The 20,408-nt window shown below is 55.0% G+C and overlaps 2 protein-coding genes and 1 long non-coding RNA gene across 8 annotated transcripts in view; 2 read left to right on the top strand and 1 right to left on the bottom strand.

The window, feature by feature from the left end:
- The window catches only part of Rnf157 (ring finger protein 157), a 67,153-nt gene extending 57,176 nt beyond the window's left edge, over positions 1-9,977 (top strand). For 2 of the 4 annotated variants that reach the window (XM_031350993.1, XM_031350995.1), the window contains exons 17-19: positions 360-408; positions 1,973-2,083; positions 7,525-9,977. In XM_031350993.1, coding sequence (XP_031206853.1) covers positions 360-408; positions 1,973-2,083; positions 7,525-7,649 — 285 coding nt within the window. In that variant the 3' untranslated portion in view covers positions 7,650-9,977. Of the gene's footprint in view, positions 1-359; positions 409-1,972; positions 2,084-6,009; positions 6,051-7,524 lie in introns of all 4 variants that reach the window. The other 2 variants (XM_031350994.1, XM_031350996.1) reach the window with 2 other exon arrangements.
- On the bottom strand, positions 5,268-7,633 carry LOC116076914. Of its 2 annotated transcripts, XR_004113129.1 has the most exons (4): positions 6,677-7,633; positions 6,479-6,514; positions 6,293-6,390; positions 5,268-6,025 (listed from the first exon to the last, which is right to left on the bottom strand). It is a non-coding gene; the product is annotated as an uncharacterized LOC116076914 (long non-coding RNA). The 2 variants fall into 2 exon arrangements; XR_004113128.1 differs by having other exon boundaries at positions 6,479-7,633.
- Positions 9,978-10,765: 788 nt separating the features above from the next.
- Foxj1 (forkhead box J1) lies at positions 10,766-15,684 on the top strand. 2 transcript variants are annotated; one of them, XM_031350998.1, is made up of 4 exons: positions 10,766-11,118; positions 11,630-12,296; positions 13,905-14,325; positions 14,449-15,684. In XM_031350998.1, exons 2-4 carry the CDS (start codon positions 11,799-11,801, stop codon positions 14,670-14,672), a joined length of 1,143 nt encoding a protein of 380 aa, XP_031206858.1. In that variant the 5' UTR covers positions 10,766-11,118; positions 11,630-11,798; the 3' UTR covers positions 14,673-15,684. The 2 variants fall into 2 exon arrangements, with proteins under 2 accessions (XP_031206858.1, XP_031206857.1); XM_031350997.1 differs by having other exon boundaries at positions 10,767-11,118; positions 13,905-15,684.
- Positions 15,685-20,408: the final 4,724 nt, after the last annotated feature.

The raw sequence follows: 20,408 nt of genomic DNA, 5'->3' as shown, positions 1-20,408 counted from the left end.
GGCTTAACTATGTCTACCCCCTAAGTATTCAGGCTGGCCTGGAATTGCTGTAGTAGACCAAGCTGGCTTTTTACTTGAGGTGATTTCCCTGCCTCTGTCTCCCAAGTTCTGAAATTATAGGCCTGTGCCCATACCTGGCTTTTATTTGCTTAATTTAACAATTATTTGTACTTTAGTATAAGTGTACTCCTTACAGCCCTTCCTTAGCATAGACCTGCAGTTGATCAAGCATCCCTGGCCATGGTGGGAAGTGTGTGCTGTGGAGGTAGACCGTGCAAACCATGACTGTGGGGATGACTTGACCTGCCTGTGCTTGGCACCTCTAACAGTAGACTCATGGGGCTTTTCTTGTGTCCTAGGGAAATGACATCCTAGAGGAAGAGGACAGATCACCTGTGCAAGAAGATGGTAAAAGATCTGGTCCCTGCTCTCACTCATGTTGCCTTCCTAAGGGTTTTGCTAAGGGGTAAAAAGGGGAATGACCATGGCTTAGCGGTGCTGCTCTGCTGTGGGAGATGGTATGTCAGGCAAACTGGTTATCAGTGACCTTAGTGACATACTCAGCTCCTCCTAGACTCAGACTCCACAGGATGGGGGCGGGGGTGGATGATGCTGCAGAAGGCACCTCCTGTGGTAGCTCTCCAGCTGAGCCCTTGGGCTGCCCTAACCCCAAGTGGAGGAGTGGTCTCTTCCACATGAGAGGCGTCTGGTAGCTGGTCTGGTTGGCTTTAGTGGGGAGCTAGGAGGATCACCTGCAGCTCACATGCTGAGGGTGTGGCTGAGGAAGCACAGCCCCGCCCCCACTCCCCGCAGGGCTTGCTGGGGCAGCACTACAGGCTGCTGTTTGGTCTTCAGTTAGAAGAGGTTTGTCTCCAGTGAGCCTGGAAAAGAAGCCTGCCCTGAAGGCCATGGGAGAGGAAGAGGGGTGGTTAGAAGCCAGACTCCCTTTCCTCTCTACTCCCAGGCATATATGTGCCATGCCTGCATATGGTTGCCATGGATACAGTCGCTCCAGCAGAGGTCATCCAAGATGTCACTGCTTTAGTGCTGGCCATCGCTTCAGGAGTGTCAGGGGTGCATGTGGGCTCAACAGCTCCTGGTGACAGGAGCACATCTGCCCCAGGCTAGAAGCTTTACTGCCTCTCAAGAGATGTCAGGCTCCCCACACCCTGAGCGGCTTCCCCCAGGAAGCTTTTCTCCCGAGATGGACATGGTGGCCAGCTTGTTGGCCTCAATACTTCATAGGCTCCATGGAGGGTTTCCCACCTCTCTTTTTACTGAGAAAGAAACCGGGGACTTAAAATATAACTCCTACAACTCTCCCTTGTCCTTTCATATGACTGCAGCTTTCTGGATAGTTACTGACAACACACAGTAACAGCCTCCGTCTCCTGAGAGTGAGAAACATAATTTTGTGAACAGTCATTCTGATGCAATGTGCAAAATTATGGAACCAAAGCCATAAGTTGTTTCCTATGTTTGCTTCTGCAGACCCTTCAGTCATAAGCACAGCTCGCTCATGCCTGGGAGTCATAGGCCCGAACAGGGTACCATCTCAAGCCTCGGGCCATAGTGTAGTCATCTCAAGGCTTTAGGCTACAGTGTCGTCAGGCTAGCCTGGATGGATGCAGGTGCCCTCCTGACCTATGTCTGGCAGCCTTCTATAGGGATCAGACTTATCAAGGAACAACTAGAAAGGGGCCACCTAAGGGAATGAACCAGGGTGCCCTCGAGAACCCGACATGCCCACACGACTCGGTTCACAAACCAGGGTGCCCGCGAGAACCCGACATGCCCACACGACTCGGTTCTTCTGTCCACTCTTTAGTTGATTTTATCGTCTTTTTTTTTTTTTTTTTGACACATGATTTGATTTTTTTTTGTCTCCATCTTAAAACTTTTATTTTTTTAAGGACAGCAAAGTAGAGAAAACCTAGCCAGCCCCTGTCTAACTGCATTAACTCCGTTACAGGCCAGAGGACATGCGCATTTCTAGGCATGGAGTGTGACAATAACAATGACTTTGACGTCGCAAGCGTGAAAGCACTGGACAATAAGCTGTGCTCTGAGGTCTGCTTACCCGGTGAGTGGCAGTCTGCTGAACATGAACTTGGTGGGAGACACCCCTCTGCTCTCCCCTGCTCTCCCCATAGCGGCCTCGGAAAAGAAGCCTGAGCTTTAGGAATTGAAACCGTAGCTCTTCAAGGGACATAAGTGTGAGGATCACAAGGAAATCTAAGAGCATCAGTAGGTCAGTGAATGGCTTCCTGATCCAGTGAGCTTTAGGTCTCCAGTGATCACACATGTAAGATTTGGATCCCGGAGGAGAAGGCAGAGGGCAGAGATGACTTGGTTCTCTAAGTGCCCTGTTTCTTTTTATGACCTCAAACAGAATCTGTAAAGCAGCCATGTTAATTGTACATTCAAGTCCACGCACACTAGCACATGCCTATAATCCCACACTTGGGAAACAGGCAGCCCCATCATTGCAAGCTGCAGGCCAGGAGCTACGTAACAAGACCTAGTCCCTCAAAAAATAAAATTAAGCTCGGTGTGGTGGCGCACGCCTTTAATCCCAGCGTTGAGGAGGCAGAGGCAGGCGGACCTCTGAGTTTGATGCAGCCTGGACTACCAAGTTCTATGACAGCCAGGGCTACACAGAGAAATTGTCTTGAAAACACCAAAATAACACAAGTTACCGTTGAACATTGACTTCAGTGTGCCCATTCAGCAGCAGCAAAAGCCCTGCCTGGGACAGATGTCCCTTCCTGGCCTCAGCAGAGTCCCTTCGAACTTCCCTGTATAATCCCCCCCGGTGTCCCCCACTGGAGACCTGCTTCAGCTTCAGAAGAGCCACTCCGGGGTCCAGTGCTTTACTCGCTCAGCGAAGTAGCTGAAGTGTTAAGCCACAGGGCCTTCTGTGGCTACCATTCTCCTTTAGCCTGTGCCAGACATGGTTCCAGCAGGCCCTGGCCCATGCCGGCCTGTGTCAAGGGAAGCCAGTTGCTCAGGAGAGCCTTTCTCGAGCCTTTCTCTCTTTAGTGTGTCCTGAGGATACTGCCCAGGTCCCGGGCTTCCGTGAGACCTGAGACAGCATCAGATCACCGGCTTCTCCCGCACAGGCCCCAGGCACTCTCCCTTCCTGTCCAAGCATGGTGGAGGGCGTTGATCCACATGGCCACCTCCTGCCCAGTTAAGGCTGGACTGGAGCTGCTGGAGACCAGGCACGCTCATCCCGTTCCTGGCCTTGCTTCCATCCATCCATTTATGTTCCATGTCTTTATGCCAAATGGAGGTCTGTCTGTCTGGTTTGCTCATTTTTTAACTCATTTCTGTTCTCTGACTTGTGTGAAAGTTCATGTTCACTCTGTGCCAGCACTGTCCTCCTGCCTCTGCTCAGCCCGACTCCAAGCTTACTGGTGTGTGCATTTGAAGGGCTCTCGCTTAGGGCTCCAGAAAAGCTTCCAGCTCCTAATAGCAAGGGCCTATGTCCAGTACACTGAGTTTTAAAGAAAAAAAAAAAACCCTGTGGGATCTGTTCAACAAAAATAGACATGCTTCGGTGGCAAAGACTGTGGGATAGGCAGCCTCGGTTGGTCAGAGGGGGAAGATGGTGCCTGCGCCTAGCCCTGCCTGTGTCTGTGGTGGCTTCTGCCGGCCAACCGTTCCTCAAGGGCGTCTAGGCTGAGCCCCGCTTTTGGGCTTTTGGCAGTGGGAGCTGATGCCACTGTTGGAGCCCACGGTACCATGGAGACCGAGCTAGTTCTCTCTGCTTCCTCCTTGCCAAGCCTCCTTCCCACCGACCTGCTTGTCAATGCGTCCTCACTCACAGGGAGGGGGCAGTGTGGACAAGGCAGCGTCCAGGCAGGAAGCAAGCAGCATGGCTTCCTTACCGGAATGTCTGCAGTCGGCAGTTTTGAGACTAAACGGAGTTCTCAGTTTGGCCAACCGTGGGGTCAGTCACCTGTGGCAGTGTCAGGACAGGGGCTCGGGTATAAACAGCTCTTAAGTATATAGGAATTAAGTCCCTGTAACAAAAGTCCAAGGGCTAGTGTGGAGAGATGTGCCCCCTCTGCTGCATCTGTTAGACTCGCACGGGTAGCAAAGGTGCCAAGGTACTCTGAGGGGGCTGTGTATCTCCTGGGTCACAGCTAGGAGAGGCGTTGTGTAGCTTCTCTGGACCAAGTTCACACTCCACGGTATGCTCACCCAACCCCGCTGTGAGAGCTAAGGGCTAAGTTCACACTCCATGGTGGCGTTGTGTAGCTTCTCTGGACCAAGTTCACACTCCACGGTATGCTCTCCCGACCCCGCCGTGAGAGCTGAGGGCTGTCTTGTGCCTCTCTGTTCTTTAATGCTTTTCTCCCATGAAGAGCACTTCCCACAGACCCTGCCCCTGCTTGAGTCTGTTTCCCTCTTCAAATAGGTGCCACCCCCATCCCGGAGGACACATGAAGAGCAGGCAGGGAAGGCCAAGAAGGGCAGAGGGTGCTTCCCTAGATGATGTGTGTCGTCACACTCTGCCAAGAAAGCCATCACCACCATCCTTACTCTGTGAGGCCTTGGAGAGGGCCTGTGCATTCCGGCCCCTCCTCCCCTAAGCAGCTTCCAGAGCTCCAAAGGCCCAAGACTGAGGCCAGCTCTCTGGCTCCTTATGCTAGGGCCAGTTGCCCATGGGGATAACCTAACTTGACAGGGGATGTGATAAGAGCTGGAACTGTGTGACCCTGCAGTCTGTGTGGCTTCCAAGACTATTCCATGGCTGGCAGGACAGTGGTGTGGGGTAGTGAGCATGCTCAGAAGGCACTGGGTAGGCGATGTGATGGGTAAGGAAGAGACAAGGGGCTTTCAGTAAAAATGTAAATTGTTACATGAGTAACACAAGAGTAGACCTGTGCAGTAAAATCTAAACAAATAGAGATGTGAAGTGAAATCCACTCCTGCTTTCAAGTCTCATGATATAGGATTAAGATGTGGTCATGTGGGCCTGGAGAGATGGCTCTGTGGTTAAGAGCATTGACTGCTCTTCCAGAGGTCCTGAGTTCAAATCCCAGCACCCACATGGTGGCTCACAACTGTTTGTAACTCTAGTTCTAGAGGATCTAACATCCTCACACAGGAATGCCGTACATTCAGGCAAAACACCAATGCACATGTGATAAAAATAAATCATTAAAAAAAAGAAAAAGAAAAAAAAAAAACATGTGGCCAGGTGGTGGTGATGGCGCACACCTTTAATCCCAGCACTCGGGAGGCAGAGGCAGGCGGATTGTCTATGAGTTTGAGGCCAGCCTGGTCTACTTATCAAGTTCCAGGCCAAAGAGGGCTACAAAGTGAGATCCTGTGCTTTTGTTTTTAAAATGGGATGTTTGCAGTGCACACTCTAATGTGAAATCTAAATCACAAGATAAGCATATTTTAACTACTATAGCCCTTAACTTAATCAGCACATTAGTAGAGACAGCAGAGAGATACGCTAAGTGTCCCTAAATCGGCCTCTTCCTCCTCTCATTTCTGATTCCCCAAAAGGGAACCAACCATACAGCGCCACTGTCCCTCCCTGGAGGGAGTTCTGGTCTCCATTTTCTTGCCAGAAGGCTTGGATCCAGGCACATGGGAGGGCACACTCAGACATCCTTGGGATCCAGGCTGCCTTCTGAGTAGGCTGTGGAGAGGCAAGCATGTGAGGGCTGCCGTGGATCCTGTGGGTCCCTCCCGGGCAAAGGGCGTCTTGTTCTCTCGCCGTGTTTTTCATTACATGTGGCACACCTGCAGCCTAGACTGTTCTACAGCCACACCCGCAGCCTGACAGGGGCTCTCGGGGGTTGGGGGGGACACGTTGCATAAGGACTTGTGTGAGTTTGGTCAGGACAGCGTCAGGCCCTGCGCCATGGACGCTGGCAGCAGTGACCACGGTGGCAGTGCTGTGGCCACTGCTGTTTTACTTGTGTGTGCATGTGTGTCTTCTCTCTCGTTCACCATTTGCTTTTGGTCTCTCCTGCTGAACAGCCGCAGCTCCGGAGTCCTGCCCCATAAACATTGAGGACTAGGTATGACATCTCCCAAATTATATAACTGAACAAACCACTCATTTTACCTGGGCTTCCCAACCGAACATCCTCTTCCGACCACCCAGAGTGCCACCTGCAGAAGGGAAGGAGCTCCCCTGTGGGCAGTCTAGGTGTGAAAGACCCTGGACCCTTCCTTTGCCGGGGCTTCACTGAGGACTGTGACTGTCGCCTCAGGATAGATTCCCACACCAGACCACTCAAGCAAAATAAGCAATCAATACCTGCTTCCCCCCAGGCGTATGCCGTTAAGGACGTCCTTCATGTCTTAGGCTCGCTGAATCTGAGGCTGACTTTGGCCATTTGTAAATTGGACCCAGGGCTACGATATACAGTTATTGGCCTCACTCACTAGAAAAGCCCCACCCCCTCCTAGGGCCGCACACCTTTCTGAGCTCCAGGGTACAAACCTGTGAATGGTCCCTGCGGAAGCTTGCCTAGCAGAGCTGAAGAGACAAGTAGCTTCCCTGAACATCCCGAGCCTGGCAGGAGTCAGGCCTGCCATTGTCTAAAGCACAGCCGCTCTGCCGGAGAGCTGACTTGCCAGTTAGAGGGACCTAGGAAACACAGGAGGGTCCCCCCAAACCAAGCTGGCAGGAGCTGCTCACAGATCATTTCTGAGTCCGGTGTGCTGCTGGGCATCTTCACATAGGGCCCCATGCAGGCCTCACAGCCAATCTGTGAGTGCCACACACTTGCCTCGCTGAACATAAGAGGAAGCCAAGACCCTGAGGAAGGTGACCTGCCAGAGATCAGACCCTTGGAACCTAGGAAGGGATATGAGGCCCAGGTAGCTGCAGGTGTGGGTGTAACTGGGAAGAGCAAACAAGGTAGGTAGGTTGCAGTAGAGCGTGAAGCGGAGAAGAGTCAGGGTTGAGTCTCCCTTTTGGGCACAGGGGCAGCAGGGGCTGGGTGAGAAACAGCATCTTGGATGAAAAGATGCTCAGGCAAGGAAGAGGTACAGGAGAAGGTCTGAACAAACATACACTTTCTCCCATCCAAGGCCTCCCTTCCCTGGCCCGCACTATGCTGCAGCCCCTGCCCACCCCTGGCTCCCCCTGCAGACACAGGCTATAGGTCAGAGGTGTTCTGCGCATCCACCTTCCATGCAGGAAGCGCTCAGCTCAGCCTCATAACTAATATTCACAAGTCCAGACCCAAGTACGGAGCATGCAAGATGGATGCTAGGTAAGTTCGCCAATGCAGAACGCCTGCAGTGTCCCCATCGGTCCATGGGTCACAGGCAGTGACTACCTAGCTAGGAGGGGCAGCTGTGGCACGTGTCAGCACCTGCTCTTCACTCTTCCTGTCGTGAGTGGCTCACACTGCCAGGTGTCTCAGGCCACTCACATCCTGCTAGATTCTGTGTTGACTCCTGTGCTCCTGGACCGGAGCCACCATGTGCGCTTGGCCTGAGGAATGGCTCCTAGAACCTCTGTTGTTTCTTCTTCTCCAGGTACCTGGCAGTATGATGATAACACTGTCAACCGTCGCCATACCCAGCGCCGGCGCCTATCCTCCAGCAGCCTGGAGGACCCTGAGGAGAACAGGCCTTGTGTATGGGACCCTATGGCTGTTTGAGGGCATCTGCACCTGTACCTGGGCTTCCCCTCCTGTCCTTGCCTTCCATCAGTCCTCACTGGACCACAGGCCTTCTGGGCATCTTCAGTAAGACATGTGGACTTCATACTCACATGAAGGGAGGGCGATGCAACCCTCCACCCACCTCATCTCCTGTGACCCTGATTCCAACCCTCTCAGAAAGAGCCAGAAGCCTTCTTCCTGTGGGCTGATGTGTGCCAGCCAAACCCAATGGGCCAGCAGCTGAGGCCTGCTCAGGGCTGGTGGTTTCTGGAACTTTTTCTCTTCTGAACGGAGACCACGAAGACTGAAGAGTTTCAGCTTTGCTAGACACCCACGAACAGGTTTTGGTCTCTTCAGCAATTAGAGACCTAACTTGAAGCGGTTGGGAGCTTGCTCCATGGGCAAGGCCATCCACACTCTGGCCTCCCAGGACACCAGGAGCTCCTTACCCGAGCCTAAGGGAGAGGATAACCTCCAGAGTGTGGGTTGGAAGCCAGGTCTACTAACAGTTGATCTCCTGCGCCTCCTGTGTCCGCAGTCAGGAGCATCTCCCTTGTAAGGCCTGTCCTCAGGTGCAGTCAGGAAGGCCTGCTGGGTCACCTCCATGCAGTGCTAGGGCTGGCTTTCCCCATATCTTCACCACAGCCACTGAGAGGGAGTCTCAAACCCAGCTAACGGCTTCTCTGCCCACCGTGTAATAGCTGAAGAACAAGGCTAAGAGCGAGGCCCAGTGCTTCTCAAACTGGTGCACAGGAACGCCAAAGGAATGGCAGAGGCTCTGGGGCCAGAGGATTAGGAGACCTCCCTACCCTAGTCTGTTCCTCCCCTGCCTTTCGGATAGATGAGAGGTGCAGACTCACCAGTGCTGAGAGATGCCTCAGACAGAGCCATGGCAGCAAGCTGGCAGGAAATTGTTGGGTGCCAGGCCTTTCTCAGTTCAGTGGGTTTTGCATGGCTCTAAAGTAGATGCCTACCTGGGGGCTTTCGGGACAGGCAGCTCTTCAGTGGACAGGAGACGGAGATTAGTGACAGTTACTTAGGAAGGTGAGATAAGAGGAGCTTTAGACTTGCAAATGTGTTCCTAGAAAGGCTTTCCCCAAAATGCCAGTGCCCAGAATCCTGAGGGGAGGTTGGAGGGTGGAGAGTCTGGCTTCAGACTTACCGTGTAGCTGGGGATGACCTTGAACTTCTGCTTTTTCCTGCCTGTCCTGCCCAAGCATTAGGATTACAGGCCTGCAGCACCACAGGGCTCTACTTTCCATGGTCATCCCGCTGTTAGGAGAGCCTGCTGTGCTGCCGGAAGTGGGACGGGCTGAGCTTGAGATCCCATATTGCCCCTTCTGAACACCCTGCCCTTTCAAACCCAACTTCATGTCTTTTATTTCCCCAACCTTCTGACGGCCCCTTTGGTACTTAAGATTTACACCAGGTTAAGCTGAGCAATAACCACACTTCCTCAAAGAACACAACAGAAGCAACAGGGAAGTCCCTTAGCCTGGGACATCTGCACACAGACCCGCCTCTTCCCCTGGCAAGCAGTAGGTAAGCGGGATTCACGGTGTGGTGTGACCTGGGAGGAGCGGGGGAAGAAGCTGCGATGAAGGAGATTCAGGTAAATAGTAGCCACAGTGGCCAGGGACGCTCAAAAAAGCCATTATAACCAGCCCTTCCCTCTCCCTCACAAGTGCTCAGTTGGCCTGAATTCCACAATCCAGGCACCCAGGTTAGCATAGCCTTTGCCCTGCCCTTCTCTCGGTAAGCAGAAATATCCCATTCACGGGGTGGCCCTCTGTCAGCTGCCACCAACCCAGTCCATTTGGAAACAGTTCCTCCTTTCTCGGGGCTCAAGCATAGGGTCAGGCACGTTCTCCTGTTGCCTTTGGCTCCTCACCACAACGTCTGCACCTTTCCATGCTTGCTTGGTACTGTAGTGATCTGTCTCCTCAACGAGCCTTTTTACTTTCCCTAACTTCATCCCACCAGAGTTTCTACCCGCTGTGGCATCTGTCATGCACAGACCCAAACACTAAAGCCATCTCACTGGGTAGCTAGTCCTGTCCACCTGGTGTTGGCCTGCTGGCTGCTCACTTTATTTTAGGGCCTGCACACCTGGGGTGTGTGTTGTGTGTGTGCGTGCGCGCGCGTGTGTGTGTGCGAATTCGAGTGCTGTCTGTGCTATCTGTGTACCCCTCACACTCCCTGGAGTACACTTGTGGGCACATTACAGTGGGGACAACAAGATGCAATATTTATGGATTGCTGCATGATTCTTAAAAGTGAATAAAACTGTTTACAGGGGCAGGGGAGCCGTTAACTACAAAGTGAGTTCGTTTGTGGACGTTTCTTCTGTTAGTGGCTCGGGCACTTTTTAGTATTTCTGCAGGTCTGGATACAAGGCCTCGCAGCCAGCTCCATTCCTGACTGAGCCCTACCTGCTTCTACATCAGCCTTAAACCGGATCACTTCCAATCCTGCAGCTCGTCAATAATTAAAGAACCCCAAAGCTGACGGCAGGAGGGAAAGCGAGGGCCCAGAGTCCCTTACGCTTATTCTTGTCACTTAACCAATTCCTGGCTAAATTAGTAGAACAAATGACCTCTTTGAGAGGATCTTGCAGGCCTGTGGGTTTCCTGTGTTTCCCCCGCTGGCTCTGCTTCCTAGGCTGTCTGGAAGGAGAGGCACCTCCGCAGGTGCCTCTGGAATGCCAGCTTCCGGGAACTTGAGCAGGGTAAGTGGGCGATCTGCTTACCGGGAGACGTTGGGTTACCCTACCCTCCTCGGTGTGTCTGCGAGCCCGTGTGGCCGTTTCTGCGGATTATAAGCGACAGGTGGCATCAGAGAGTCAGACTTGCCTGTGGGCACCAGAGAAGACACTCAGGGACCAGGGAAAGAAGGCCCCAGAAGCCAGACAAAGGCCACTGGCAGCCCGGTGAGGGGAGAGACTTCAAGGGCACGGTTCCCCGAGACTTGGTCTGCAGAATCCGGGGCTGGGTCCCCTCAGCGGTCAAACCCGACGCGTGGGGGAGGGGTTCCCGGGGCCTCGAGCGGGAGCCGAGCGCCCGCCGTGAGACCAGCGCGGGGCCCTCGGGCGGGAATGCACAGAGTCGGATCTCGGTGGCGGGTAGGGGGCTGGGTGGCGCGGGAGAGGGCGGCAGAACCAGAGAGTTCCAGAGACTTGCCGCCAGAGGAGCTGCAAGGGCCCGCGGTCTCCCTGGAGACGTGCTGGCCAATGACAGCGGCGGAAGCTGTTTATGGGGGCGGGGCGTCGCCATGGCAGCAAGAGAAGCCTTCGGAGCGTCTACTTAATGCCGGTCCCCGGGCCGTCGGCGCTCAGAGAAGCGCCGTCGGGCGAGGGGGGGCGAGACGAGGGGCGCCAGCAGAGCCCTCGAGCTGGGGACGGAGAGCCGCGGGAGGTGGGAGGAACTTCTTCCAGAACCTTCCTCTGGCCGGCTGCGCTCTGAGCCAGGTAAGGGGCCGGAAGGGCTGTGGACCACGGGATGGGAGGGCGTCGGGACCTGCTGGCTATCCAGTCCATCGGTCGCCCTCGGAAGTAGTGGGGCCAGTAAAATGAAATCCGAGGAGTTCGGAAGATCGCTTCCTGCCCCTCCATAACTCGGTCCCGTGACCTTCCTTTCCCGGGACCCTTCTTCCTGATACCTATTTCCAAGGATCAGATGACCTACTTTGCCCCAGCCGCGTCGTACTGCCCCCCCTGGACTATTGGGATGTGACCTTAGTTTCCCACTCTTTGGGGAAAAAGAGTTAGATTGGGCCTTCCTACCCTCTTCCCTCATTGTGGCCAACAAACCCTCCAAGGGCAGATGGAGAGAGGTGGAGACGCAGGGTCAGACCAGGGTCCTGTGTTTCCCTGACCTCGCCACAGGCTGCGGGGATGAATGTGAGGGGCTCCTCCCCTAAGGCGCCTCCTTCTTCTCGGGGTCAGGGGAAGAGTGCTCAGTTCCGTGGTGCCCCCGCAGGTCCCACATTCGTGTTCGGAGGAGGCGACCCCCCGGGTCGCAGAATGGAAGTGAGTGTTCTGGAGACGGTGTAATTGGAGTCTGGGGTACCAGCGGGCCGGAGAGCGCGGCGGGCCACTCGGGCTCAGCCTGTGGATGTTGACCGCCCCTTCGGAGAGTCCCCGCAGACATGGCGGAGAGCTGGCTGCGCCTCTGCGGAGCGGGGCCCGGGGAGGAGGCCGGGCCGGAGGGCGGCTTGGAGGAGCCGGACGCCCTGGATGACAGCCTGACCAGCCTACAGTGGCTGCAGGAATTCTCCATTCTCAACGCCAAGGCCCCCACTCTACCCCCGGGAGGCACTGACCCCCACGGCTACCACCAAGTGCCGGGCTTGGTAGCGCCCGGGTCACCGCTGGCGGCAGACCCTGCCTGCCTTGGGCAGCCGCACACACCCGGCAAGCCCACATCGTCCTGCACAACTCGAAGCGCGCCTCTGGGGCTGCAGGCCCCGCCTCCTGACGACGTGGACTATGCCACCAACCCACACGTGAAGCCGCCCTACTCGTATGCCACTCTCATCTGCATGGCCATGCAAGCCAGCAAGGCCACCAAGATCACGCTGTCGGCCATCTACAAGTGGATCACAGACAACTTCTGCTACTTCCGCCATGCAGACCCCACCTGGCAGGTAGGGGAGAAGAGGTGCGGGTGGTGGCCACTCCCTCCTCATGACCTCCTCCTGGCACTTAGCCAGACTCACAGGCCAGATCTGCAAGGCCAGGGAGCCACCTGGCTGTGAGGTCAGACTTCTCATGAGGCCTGAACCCTGCCAGGTTCTAGAAATGCTCCCTCTGTTCGGAGCCAGGGCCCTGGAGGTACACACGAAGTTCTAGGAAAAGAGGGACCAATAGGGCCCAGACTAAGGCAACACTAAGTCACATTCTTGTCCCATGTCCGAGAATTCCTAGACAATGCTCTGCCCAAGGAGTTAGTCAGAATTGAACTCTGAAATAACCCAGGTGGCCTCCCTGCCAGGTTCTGCAACCCGCTTTTTGCATTTGGTCTAGAGAGTAGGGCAGAGATGAGCCCTCTGGGTACAAAGATCAGTTGTCCAGGTGGAGGGGTCATGAAGTCATCCTGAAGCCACTGACCCAGCCTCCCACCTCAACTCCTCCCCGGTTTCCTGCCTCCACCCCCACCTTCTCAGCCAGCCTCCCTAGGGGGGCAATTACCTGAGCCAGGTGCTTTCCACAGGGGCACTTCTGCTGCAGTGGCTTCGGGTTCTAAGTCTCCAGAACATGGCACAGAGCAGCCAATGGGCCAGGCTGCCATGTAAACATCCCATCCCTGTCGGCCAAAGGGGCGCCCACTCTCCACCCACCTGCCTTCCTGGCACAGCCTGGGCCCTGCACACCAGTGTGGTGTGAGCAGAACTAAGCTGCCAAGCATGGACAGGGCAAGATAAGGCTCAGTAGACAGCGTTTTGAACATCCTCCAATGTGTGCTAGATCCATGTGCTAGAGACGTGAGCTTGAGCTAGTGGCCTGAGCTTGCCCACTCTTCCCTAAAGCAGTCAAGGAGCAGAGCACAGGATCATAATTCTGAGCCATTCCCAATGGCCCTAACCCTGGGTCAGAAGATCTCCATCTTCTCCTTATTCAATGCCTTTGCCAACTCAGGTCCCAGAAATAAGCCTTCTGCACTTGGCTGGGTAATAATCAACTGAGGTTTGGGTGGGAAGAGAAGATTGTATGGGGTGAAGGGCCAGCAGCTGGCTCAACAAACAAGGAGTCACTAAATCTCCCAACACACACACACTCACACACACACACACTCTCTCACTCACACACTCACTCCTTGGTCACTCAGCCCCCTCCCTTAACCTACCCACTCCACAAACAGAGGGAAACAGCCAGGCAGAGGGAGAGATAGCAGTCCAGGCCGTGGGGGAGCTGAGGGCTTTGGCCAGGACCTGCAAGCAACAGGGTAAGGGAGGGAGGATGACAGAGGGTGGCACTGAGAGCCACCCTGTGGCTCAGAGCTCGGATGACTGAGCAGGCAGATATCCCAGCAACAGAGAACAAAAGCCCCCACCCCCACCCCCATGCACTCCGGGCTCCTCATACCCTGTGGCTGGTGTCCCAGAGTCCCCGAGCTACAGCTGCCTGGTCAGGGCATCGGGTTGATCCGCCCCTTCCCCTCCCCCCTCTGGAAGGATGCAGGAGCACCCCGTGCCATTTCACTGCCATTGCCCTAACCCCCTGTGCCTTTTCTCTTGTTCTCTCACTGTATCCAGAATTCCATCCGCCACAACCTGTCCTTGAACAAGTGCTTCATCAAAGTGCCTCGGGAGAAGGATGAACCCGGCAAGGGGGGGTTCTGGCGCATCGACCCCCAATATGCAGAGCGCCTGCTCAGCGGGGCCTTCAAGAAGCGGAGGCTGCCCCCGGTCCACATCCACCCAGCCTTTGCCCGCCAGGCCTCCCAGGAACCCAGCACTGCCCCCTGGGGTGGGCCTCTGACCGTGAACAGGGAGGCCCAGCAGCTGCTTCAGGAGTTTGAGGAGGCCACTGGGGAGGGGGGCTGGGGCACCGGAGAGGGCAGGCTGGGGCATAAGCGAAAGCAGCCGCTGCCCAAGAGGGTGGCCAAGGTCTTGCGACCTCCCAGCACCTTGCTGCTGACCCAGGAGGAGCAGGGTGAGCTGGAACCCCTCAAAGGTAACTTTGACTGGGAGGCCATCTTCGAGGCTGGCGCTCTGGGGGAGGAGCTGAGCTCACTGGAGGGTCTGGAGCTAAGCCCCCCACTGAGCCCCAGCTCACACGGAGATGTGGATCTTACAGTCCATGGCCGCCACATCAACTGCCCTGCTACCTGGGGACCTCCAGCGGAGCAGGCTGCTGACAGCCTGGACTTTGACGAGACCTTCCTGGCCACATCTTTCCTCCAGCATCCCTGGGACGAGAGTGGCAGTGGCTGCCTGCCCCCAGAACCCATCTTTGAAGCGGGGGATGCCACCCTGGCCGCTGACCTGCAGGACTGGGCCAGCGTGGGTGCCTTTTTGTAAAAGGTCAGGCCCCACCCCATCTCTGGACAGTGCTCAAGTCAGGGCCCAGAACTGCCTCCCAAGACAGGCCCATGGACATCTCAGCACCCGGGCAGGGACTGGGCCAGGTCTCTGAAGGCCACACAGCTGCCAGATGGGGGTGTCCTCATAGCCAAGCCCAGAGGACTGGGAACTGGGGACCCAGGATCAAACGGCTGCCTCCCCCTCATCAGCAACCCCCATACACACAGTGTTTCACCCACTCATGTTTCCCTAAGCCCACGAATCAGCAAAAGTACCCCCGCCCCTGCCTGCCCCCCTGTACTCTGAGAGCTGAAGCCCAGAGGGTCCTACCAGGCCAGGGAGGAACTGAACAGGGCCCTCACCAAAGCTTCGCCTCACCCACTTCTGCTGCTTCTCCGGGTCTCTACCCAGAGAAAGTTCCCAGGTACAACAAATGCTCATTAGACGATAACAAATGAACTCCCAGGAGGCCCCTCCCGGCAGAGCTTTCTTTCCCAGGGGCCATGGCAGCCTTGGCCAGGGAGAGAGAGTGAGCAGGAGACTGGGGAAGGGAACATAAAGAGGAGGCAGAAGCCAGGAGGGGGGCGGCAAGGTGGGGCGAGATGGTCTCGGAGCCCACTGGGGCCTTTTCCTGGTCCATCACCTGTAGAAGGGAGGCTGCAGGCCTTTGAGCCTGACTTGAGGCTGAGAGTATCAGGAAGTTGGGGTGTGGGGTTGGGGCAGGGGCAGCCAAGCTGCTAGGTTGGGGGGGGAGAGAGACTAATATAGTGAGTGTAGTTATAGCTAAGACTTAACTGGGGAAGGGATGCCCGGCTTACTGGGAACACTGGGACCAGGAAGGGGACAAGCCTTAGGCCCCTGTCTATACTGGGGGGGACCAGGTCTTGCTCCATCTTGACCCCTGGGGCTGGGACCTGTATCTACCCTCCACGTGGAGCAATTTAACCTTTTTCATGTAAAGTTCTTTACAATAAATTTTTTTTCAAAATAAAATTTTAAAAAATCTGAACATGGTTGGACGTCCGGCTTTCTTTGGGAAAGGGGAGGGAGCCGAATGTGGGAGCTTTGGGAAGAAAGGGTTGATGTATTTCTTTTCCATGTCAAGTGGGAAATGGCCAAGAAACAAGACAGAAAGGGTTTGTAGGAGGTCTCCCCTCAGGCTAGGTCCCTAGGGAGGAGAGGGCCAATGGGAGGCGCTCCGAGGATCCCTCCCATTCCATACCTCAGGACCTCCATCTGCATAATGGGACAGTTGGGCCTACAGGCCCAGCCGAACAAGAGACAGGGAGGAGATTGCCCTGCCTCACCCCGAGGATTCACAAAGGCCAGTGTGCCCTGGCTCAAGCCGTCCCCCACCATGAGGGCCTGCCCAGGCTTGCCTGCCCAAGAGTCCTGGGACTCTTTCCAGCAATACCCTCCCTGGGTCCTTCCCTGGAGGGACAGGGTGCGAGGTCAGAGGAGCCCCAAGGCCCCACATCCTGCTCTGATGTGAGTTTACCAGACCCAGCTTGCTGCAGGCTTAGGGAGGCAGAGGGCCACCTTAAAATCAGACTCAGTACTGACACTTACCCTCCCAACTGTGACAGTCCAGGCTACCAAGCACTCTGACAACGAAACAGGGGCTCGTGTCTGGGATGGGCCCCTCATCTTGGGTCTGTTTGTCTGACACCCATTTCTCTACCGCTACCACCCAGTTCCACCCCGCATAGCATCCTTGTGCCTGTCCAGCCCCTCTCTGTAAGCAGCTTGTCTAGCACACAGGTGCACACACATGAACAACAAGCAGAGAGACACAGCATTGCCCAGTGCTGTCCAGAGCAAGCCTGCCCAGCCTCCGTGGCCCCCTCTTTCTTTCTTCCTCAGTCCTTGAGTCTGGCTCCAGGCCAGCCTGGCATTCCCCTCTTTACACGAGGCTGCTTTCATTTGCTAATTATTCCAAATATTCCAGAAGGGCTCACACTGAGCAGGGCAGGCTGGCTGGGCCTCTCCCTTCACCCAGCACACAGAAGGAGCCATCCCCCAACCAAAGCCTCTCTCTCTCTCTCTCTCTCTCTCTCTCTCTCTCTCTCTCTCCTCTTTCTCTCTCCTCTCCTCTCCCCATCGCCTCTGCCACCCCCTTCCTCTCTACAGACCACAGCACTAAAGGAACAAAGGCAGCCCCAGCCTTCTCCATTTGCCTCTAGGATCAGCCTTCAGCCCTGGCCAACGTGGGCACACCCTGGATTGACAGTGGGGCGAGTTCCTGCCTGCCCCAGACTTATGCTGGGAAGAAGAGAGGCAATGTCTGGGGCAAGCAGAACCGCCCCTTGCCAAGGCCAAAGACTAAGGAAAGATGCAGAGCAGAGCAAGACATGCCCTTGGCTACACTTGACATTCACTCCGGAGTTCCTGAAAGTTCTGGCTGCACCTTTGGACCAATCAGACCAGAATCTCTAACGGGCCCAGATTTTCTTAAGTCGCCCACAGACTTCTACTGCAGGGTGCTCGCTGTGGGTGTGGATGGGCCACCTATCTTCTCCAGAGCGGGACAGTAGGTGTTTTCCTCCATTGCTGTCTGCCTCATTACCTGGAGATAAAGTCTCTCATGGAACCGCAGTGTTAGGCCATTAAGTTCTTTTGCAATGGACCTGTCTCCATTCCCAGTGCTGGGGTTATAGGCATGTGGTGGCAAAGCCCAGCTTTTAACATGGGTGCTCAGGACGTGCTCTCAGGACCTCAAGCTTACAAGATCAAGCCCTCTTGCCCCTGCGCCATCTCCTAAACCTCATCTCATTTATAGGTTCAGTATAATCTCAGCCAAAACCAAGGCAGCATCACTAAGCACTAACTGCCCCACTACCACTAGGCATTTCATGCATATTTCCCTAAAACGAGGAGACATACATCTACCCAGTCCACAGAACTCCTCAAATGACGCAGGTCAGCCCAACAGTGCCTCGCTGGGCCAGCATCACTGGCTACCCCTCAGCTTTCTTTTCTCACAGCCTCTGGCCTGTGAGGCTTTGCGCTCAGGACTCCAGCTCTCAGAATGGGCTCCTTCTCCTCCACATACGTTCAGGAGTTGGATTGCTAGACACAGGGCAGGTTTGTGTCTGTTTTTTATTTATTGGTTGGTTTGTCAGAGGTGTCGTCTTCCACGGCAGCTGGTCTGGGCACATTTCCCTCAGCCATACATGAAGGGCCCTGTTTTTTCACAATTATGGTTTTGTTTTATATTTTTCTTTTATTTTTTTAAAAAAGATTTATTTATTTAATGTATGTGAGTACACTGTCTCGCTTTTCAGGCATCAGAAGAGGACATCGGACCCCATTACAGATGGTTGTGAGCCACCAAGCAGTTGCTGGGAATTGAACGCAGGAACTCTGGAAGACCAGTCAGTGCTCTTAACCACTGAGCCATCTCTCCAGCCCTTGTTTTATATTTTTTTGATTTGTCCGTTGTTGTTGTGTTGAGATTTGGACCTAGGACTTCACAAGTACTAGTTAAACACCCCGGCACTGAGCTGGATCCCCAGCTCCTCTTGTACTTCGCTTTCCTTTGGAAGATGCAGCCTCTTAGCCGAGTGGTGGTGGCGCACACCTTTAATCCCAGCACTTGGGAGGCAGAGGCAAGCAGATCTCTGAGTTGGAGGCCAGCCTGGTCTACAGAGTGAGTTCCAGGACAGCCAGGGCTACACAGAGAAACTCTGTCTCAAAAAAACAAAACAAAACAAAAGATGCAGCCTCACTACATTGCTAGTTCAGCCACACACTCAGTCTATCCTCTACACATTTCACCTCCTGCAGCGTGCAACCTCCCAAGCATCAGTAATTCCAGGCCTGCACCAGCAGCCCAGCCACCTGGTCTTTAATTCTAGACTTCAAACCGCAGTTTTGCAGCCACCAGTCCCTGAACCCATCTCTTTTTAAGTATTGGGGGGAAAGCCAGGAGCCACCCGTCCTGTCCCCAGACTTCCGGTCTTTCCCAGCTTCTCCTTCACCCATGTACCCTCTCCACTACCAGCTGGGAACATGACAGGAGTGGCCATAAGAAAGGCCACAAGCTTGGAGCTTGGGGGCCTCCCACTCTCGGCTCTGAGGACAGGACACTCTGTGGTCCAGCGACTCTCATCCGAGAGTCCCCAGGGGGATCCCTTGCTCTTGATGGTGTTCGGAGCTAGACCCCCTTCAGAGTTGAACTGGACCTTGAGATGCTCCAGAGTCGGGATGGATTCCACCCCCAACCCTGAGCAGCAAGGAAGACAAGGGACAGGAAGTGGGCGCTGGTCAGGAGTCAGGTGTAGCTCCTGCTCTGTCCTTGGCAGAGGCCCAAAGGTAAACAGGTGTGTAAGGACTCCAGCAGGGGGTGGTGGACTGCCCCTGGGGCAGGTCTGGGCCTGTCCTGTGGGGAGTGGAAGCGCAGTATTGTTAACAATGGGATGGGATGGCAGCCCAGGTCCGGCAGACACATTCTTGTGTGAGGAGAAAGAAAACACAGCTGACGAGGAGGGGGAGATGTTTGGGAGGGCAGGGACCTGGGGAGGCCACCGGGGCCAGATCTGTGCTAACAAGAGTGAGCTGCCGCTCAGCAGGAGATGAAGTACACAGAGGCCCTTGGTGGGGGAGGGGGAGGACAGCTGCCTTCCTCCTAGGGGACATGTGCCCATCTCATCCCGTTTCTCCCAAGTGAGACGGGTCAGGGCCACCTGGACAGGCGGGCAAGCTGGGGCCTGAGCCGGAAGATACCTCAAAGGACAGCTTCCCCAGAAGCCTGAACTGACCTGGCGAGGTCAGGCTCAGACTCAGCAGGGATCAAAGAGGGACATGGGATGGTCTTCCCTGCTGACCCTTGCAGCTCCCCAGCTGGCCTGTGTGGATGGTCCAAGCGCCCACCTGTTCTTCTGCCTGAGACAGAGTGGAAGCCTCAGTTCTGAGCCCCAAGGTTCTGTCCCTGGAGGCAGATCCACTAAGCTCCTAGGAAAGCTAAGCCCAGGACCAGACAAAGCCTGCTTGCCACTGCCACCCCCATCAGCCTGCCACTGCCACCCCCATCAGCCACCCCCATCAGCCACCCCCATCAGCCTGCTGCTGCCACCCCCATCAGCCTGTCCTGTCAGGATCCGCCTTAGCAGGTCTTCATCCTGAACGCTTCCCAGTCTCCATCTTGGTTATCTGGGAAGCTAAGCAGGGTTGGGGCCGGTGAGTACTTGATTACAGAACTGTCTGGGAATACTGAGCAGTGTGGGCTTAGCCAGGCATGGTGGTACACAGGTGAGGCAGGAGGATTGCTGTGAGTTTGAGGGCAGCCTGATCTACATAGCAAGTTCCAGGACAGCCAGAGCTATGTAGAGAGACCCTGTCTCAAAAGCAACCAAGCCAGGCAGTGGTGGCGCATGCCTTTAAGCCCAACACTTGGGAGGCAGAGGCAGGCAGATTTCTGAGTTCGAGGCCAGCCTGGTCTACAGAATGAGTTCCAGGACAGCCAGAGCTATACAGAGAAATCCTGTCTTGAAAAACTAAAAAAAAAAAGAAAAAAAGAAAAAAGAAAAAAACAAACAACAAATGACAACAGAAAAACCTAAACCACCAGCCCTCTCCCAGTGCTGCTGTGTGTCCAAGGAATTAATCTGGGGCCAATTAATCTGCCCAATGCTCTCTCCTTGCCCAGCTCTACCCATAGGCTCTAACTGTGACCCCGTCCCCTTTCTGCCCTTTCCGCATATAGTTCCCTCTAACTTGCCTCAAACAAATAAT

Source organism: Mastomys coucha, unplaced genomic scaffold (assembly GCF_008632895.1).
Source record: "Mastomys coucha isolate ucsf_1 unplaced genomic scaffold, UCSF_Mcou_1 pScaffold5, whole genome shotgun sequence".
Classification (NCBI taxonomy): domain Eukaryota; kingdom Metazoa; phylum Chordata; class Mammalia; order Rodentia; family Muridae; genus Mastomys; species Mastomys coucha.
The sequence above is the reverse complement of the archived record's forward strand: the minus strand, read 5'-3'. Positions and strand labels throughout refer to the sequence as shown.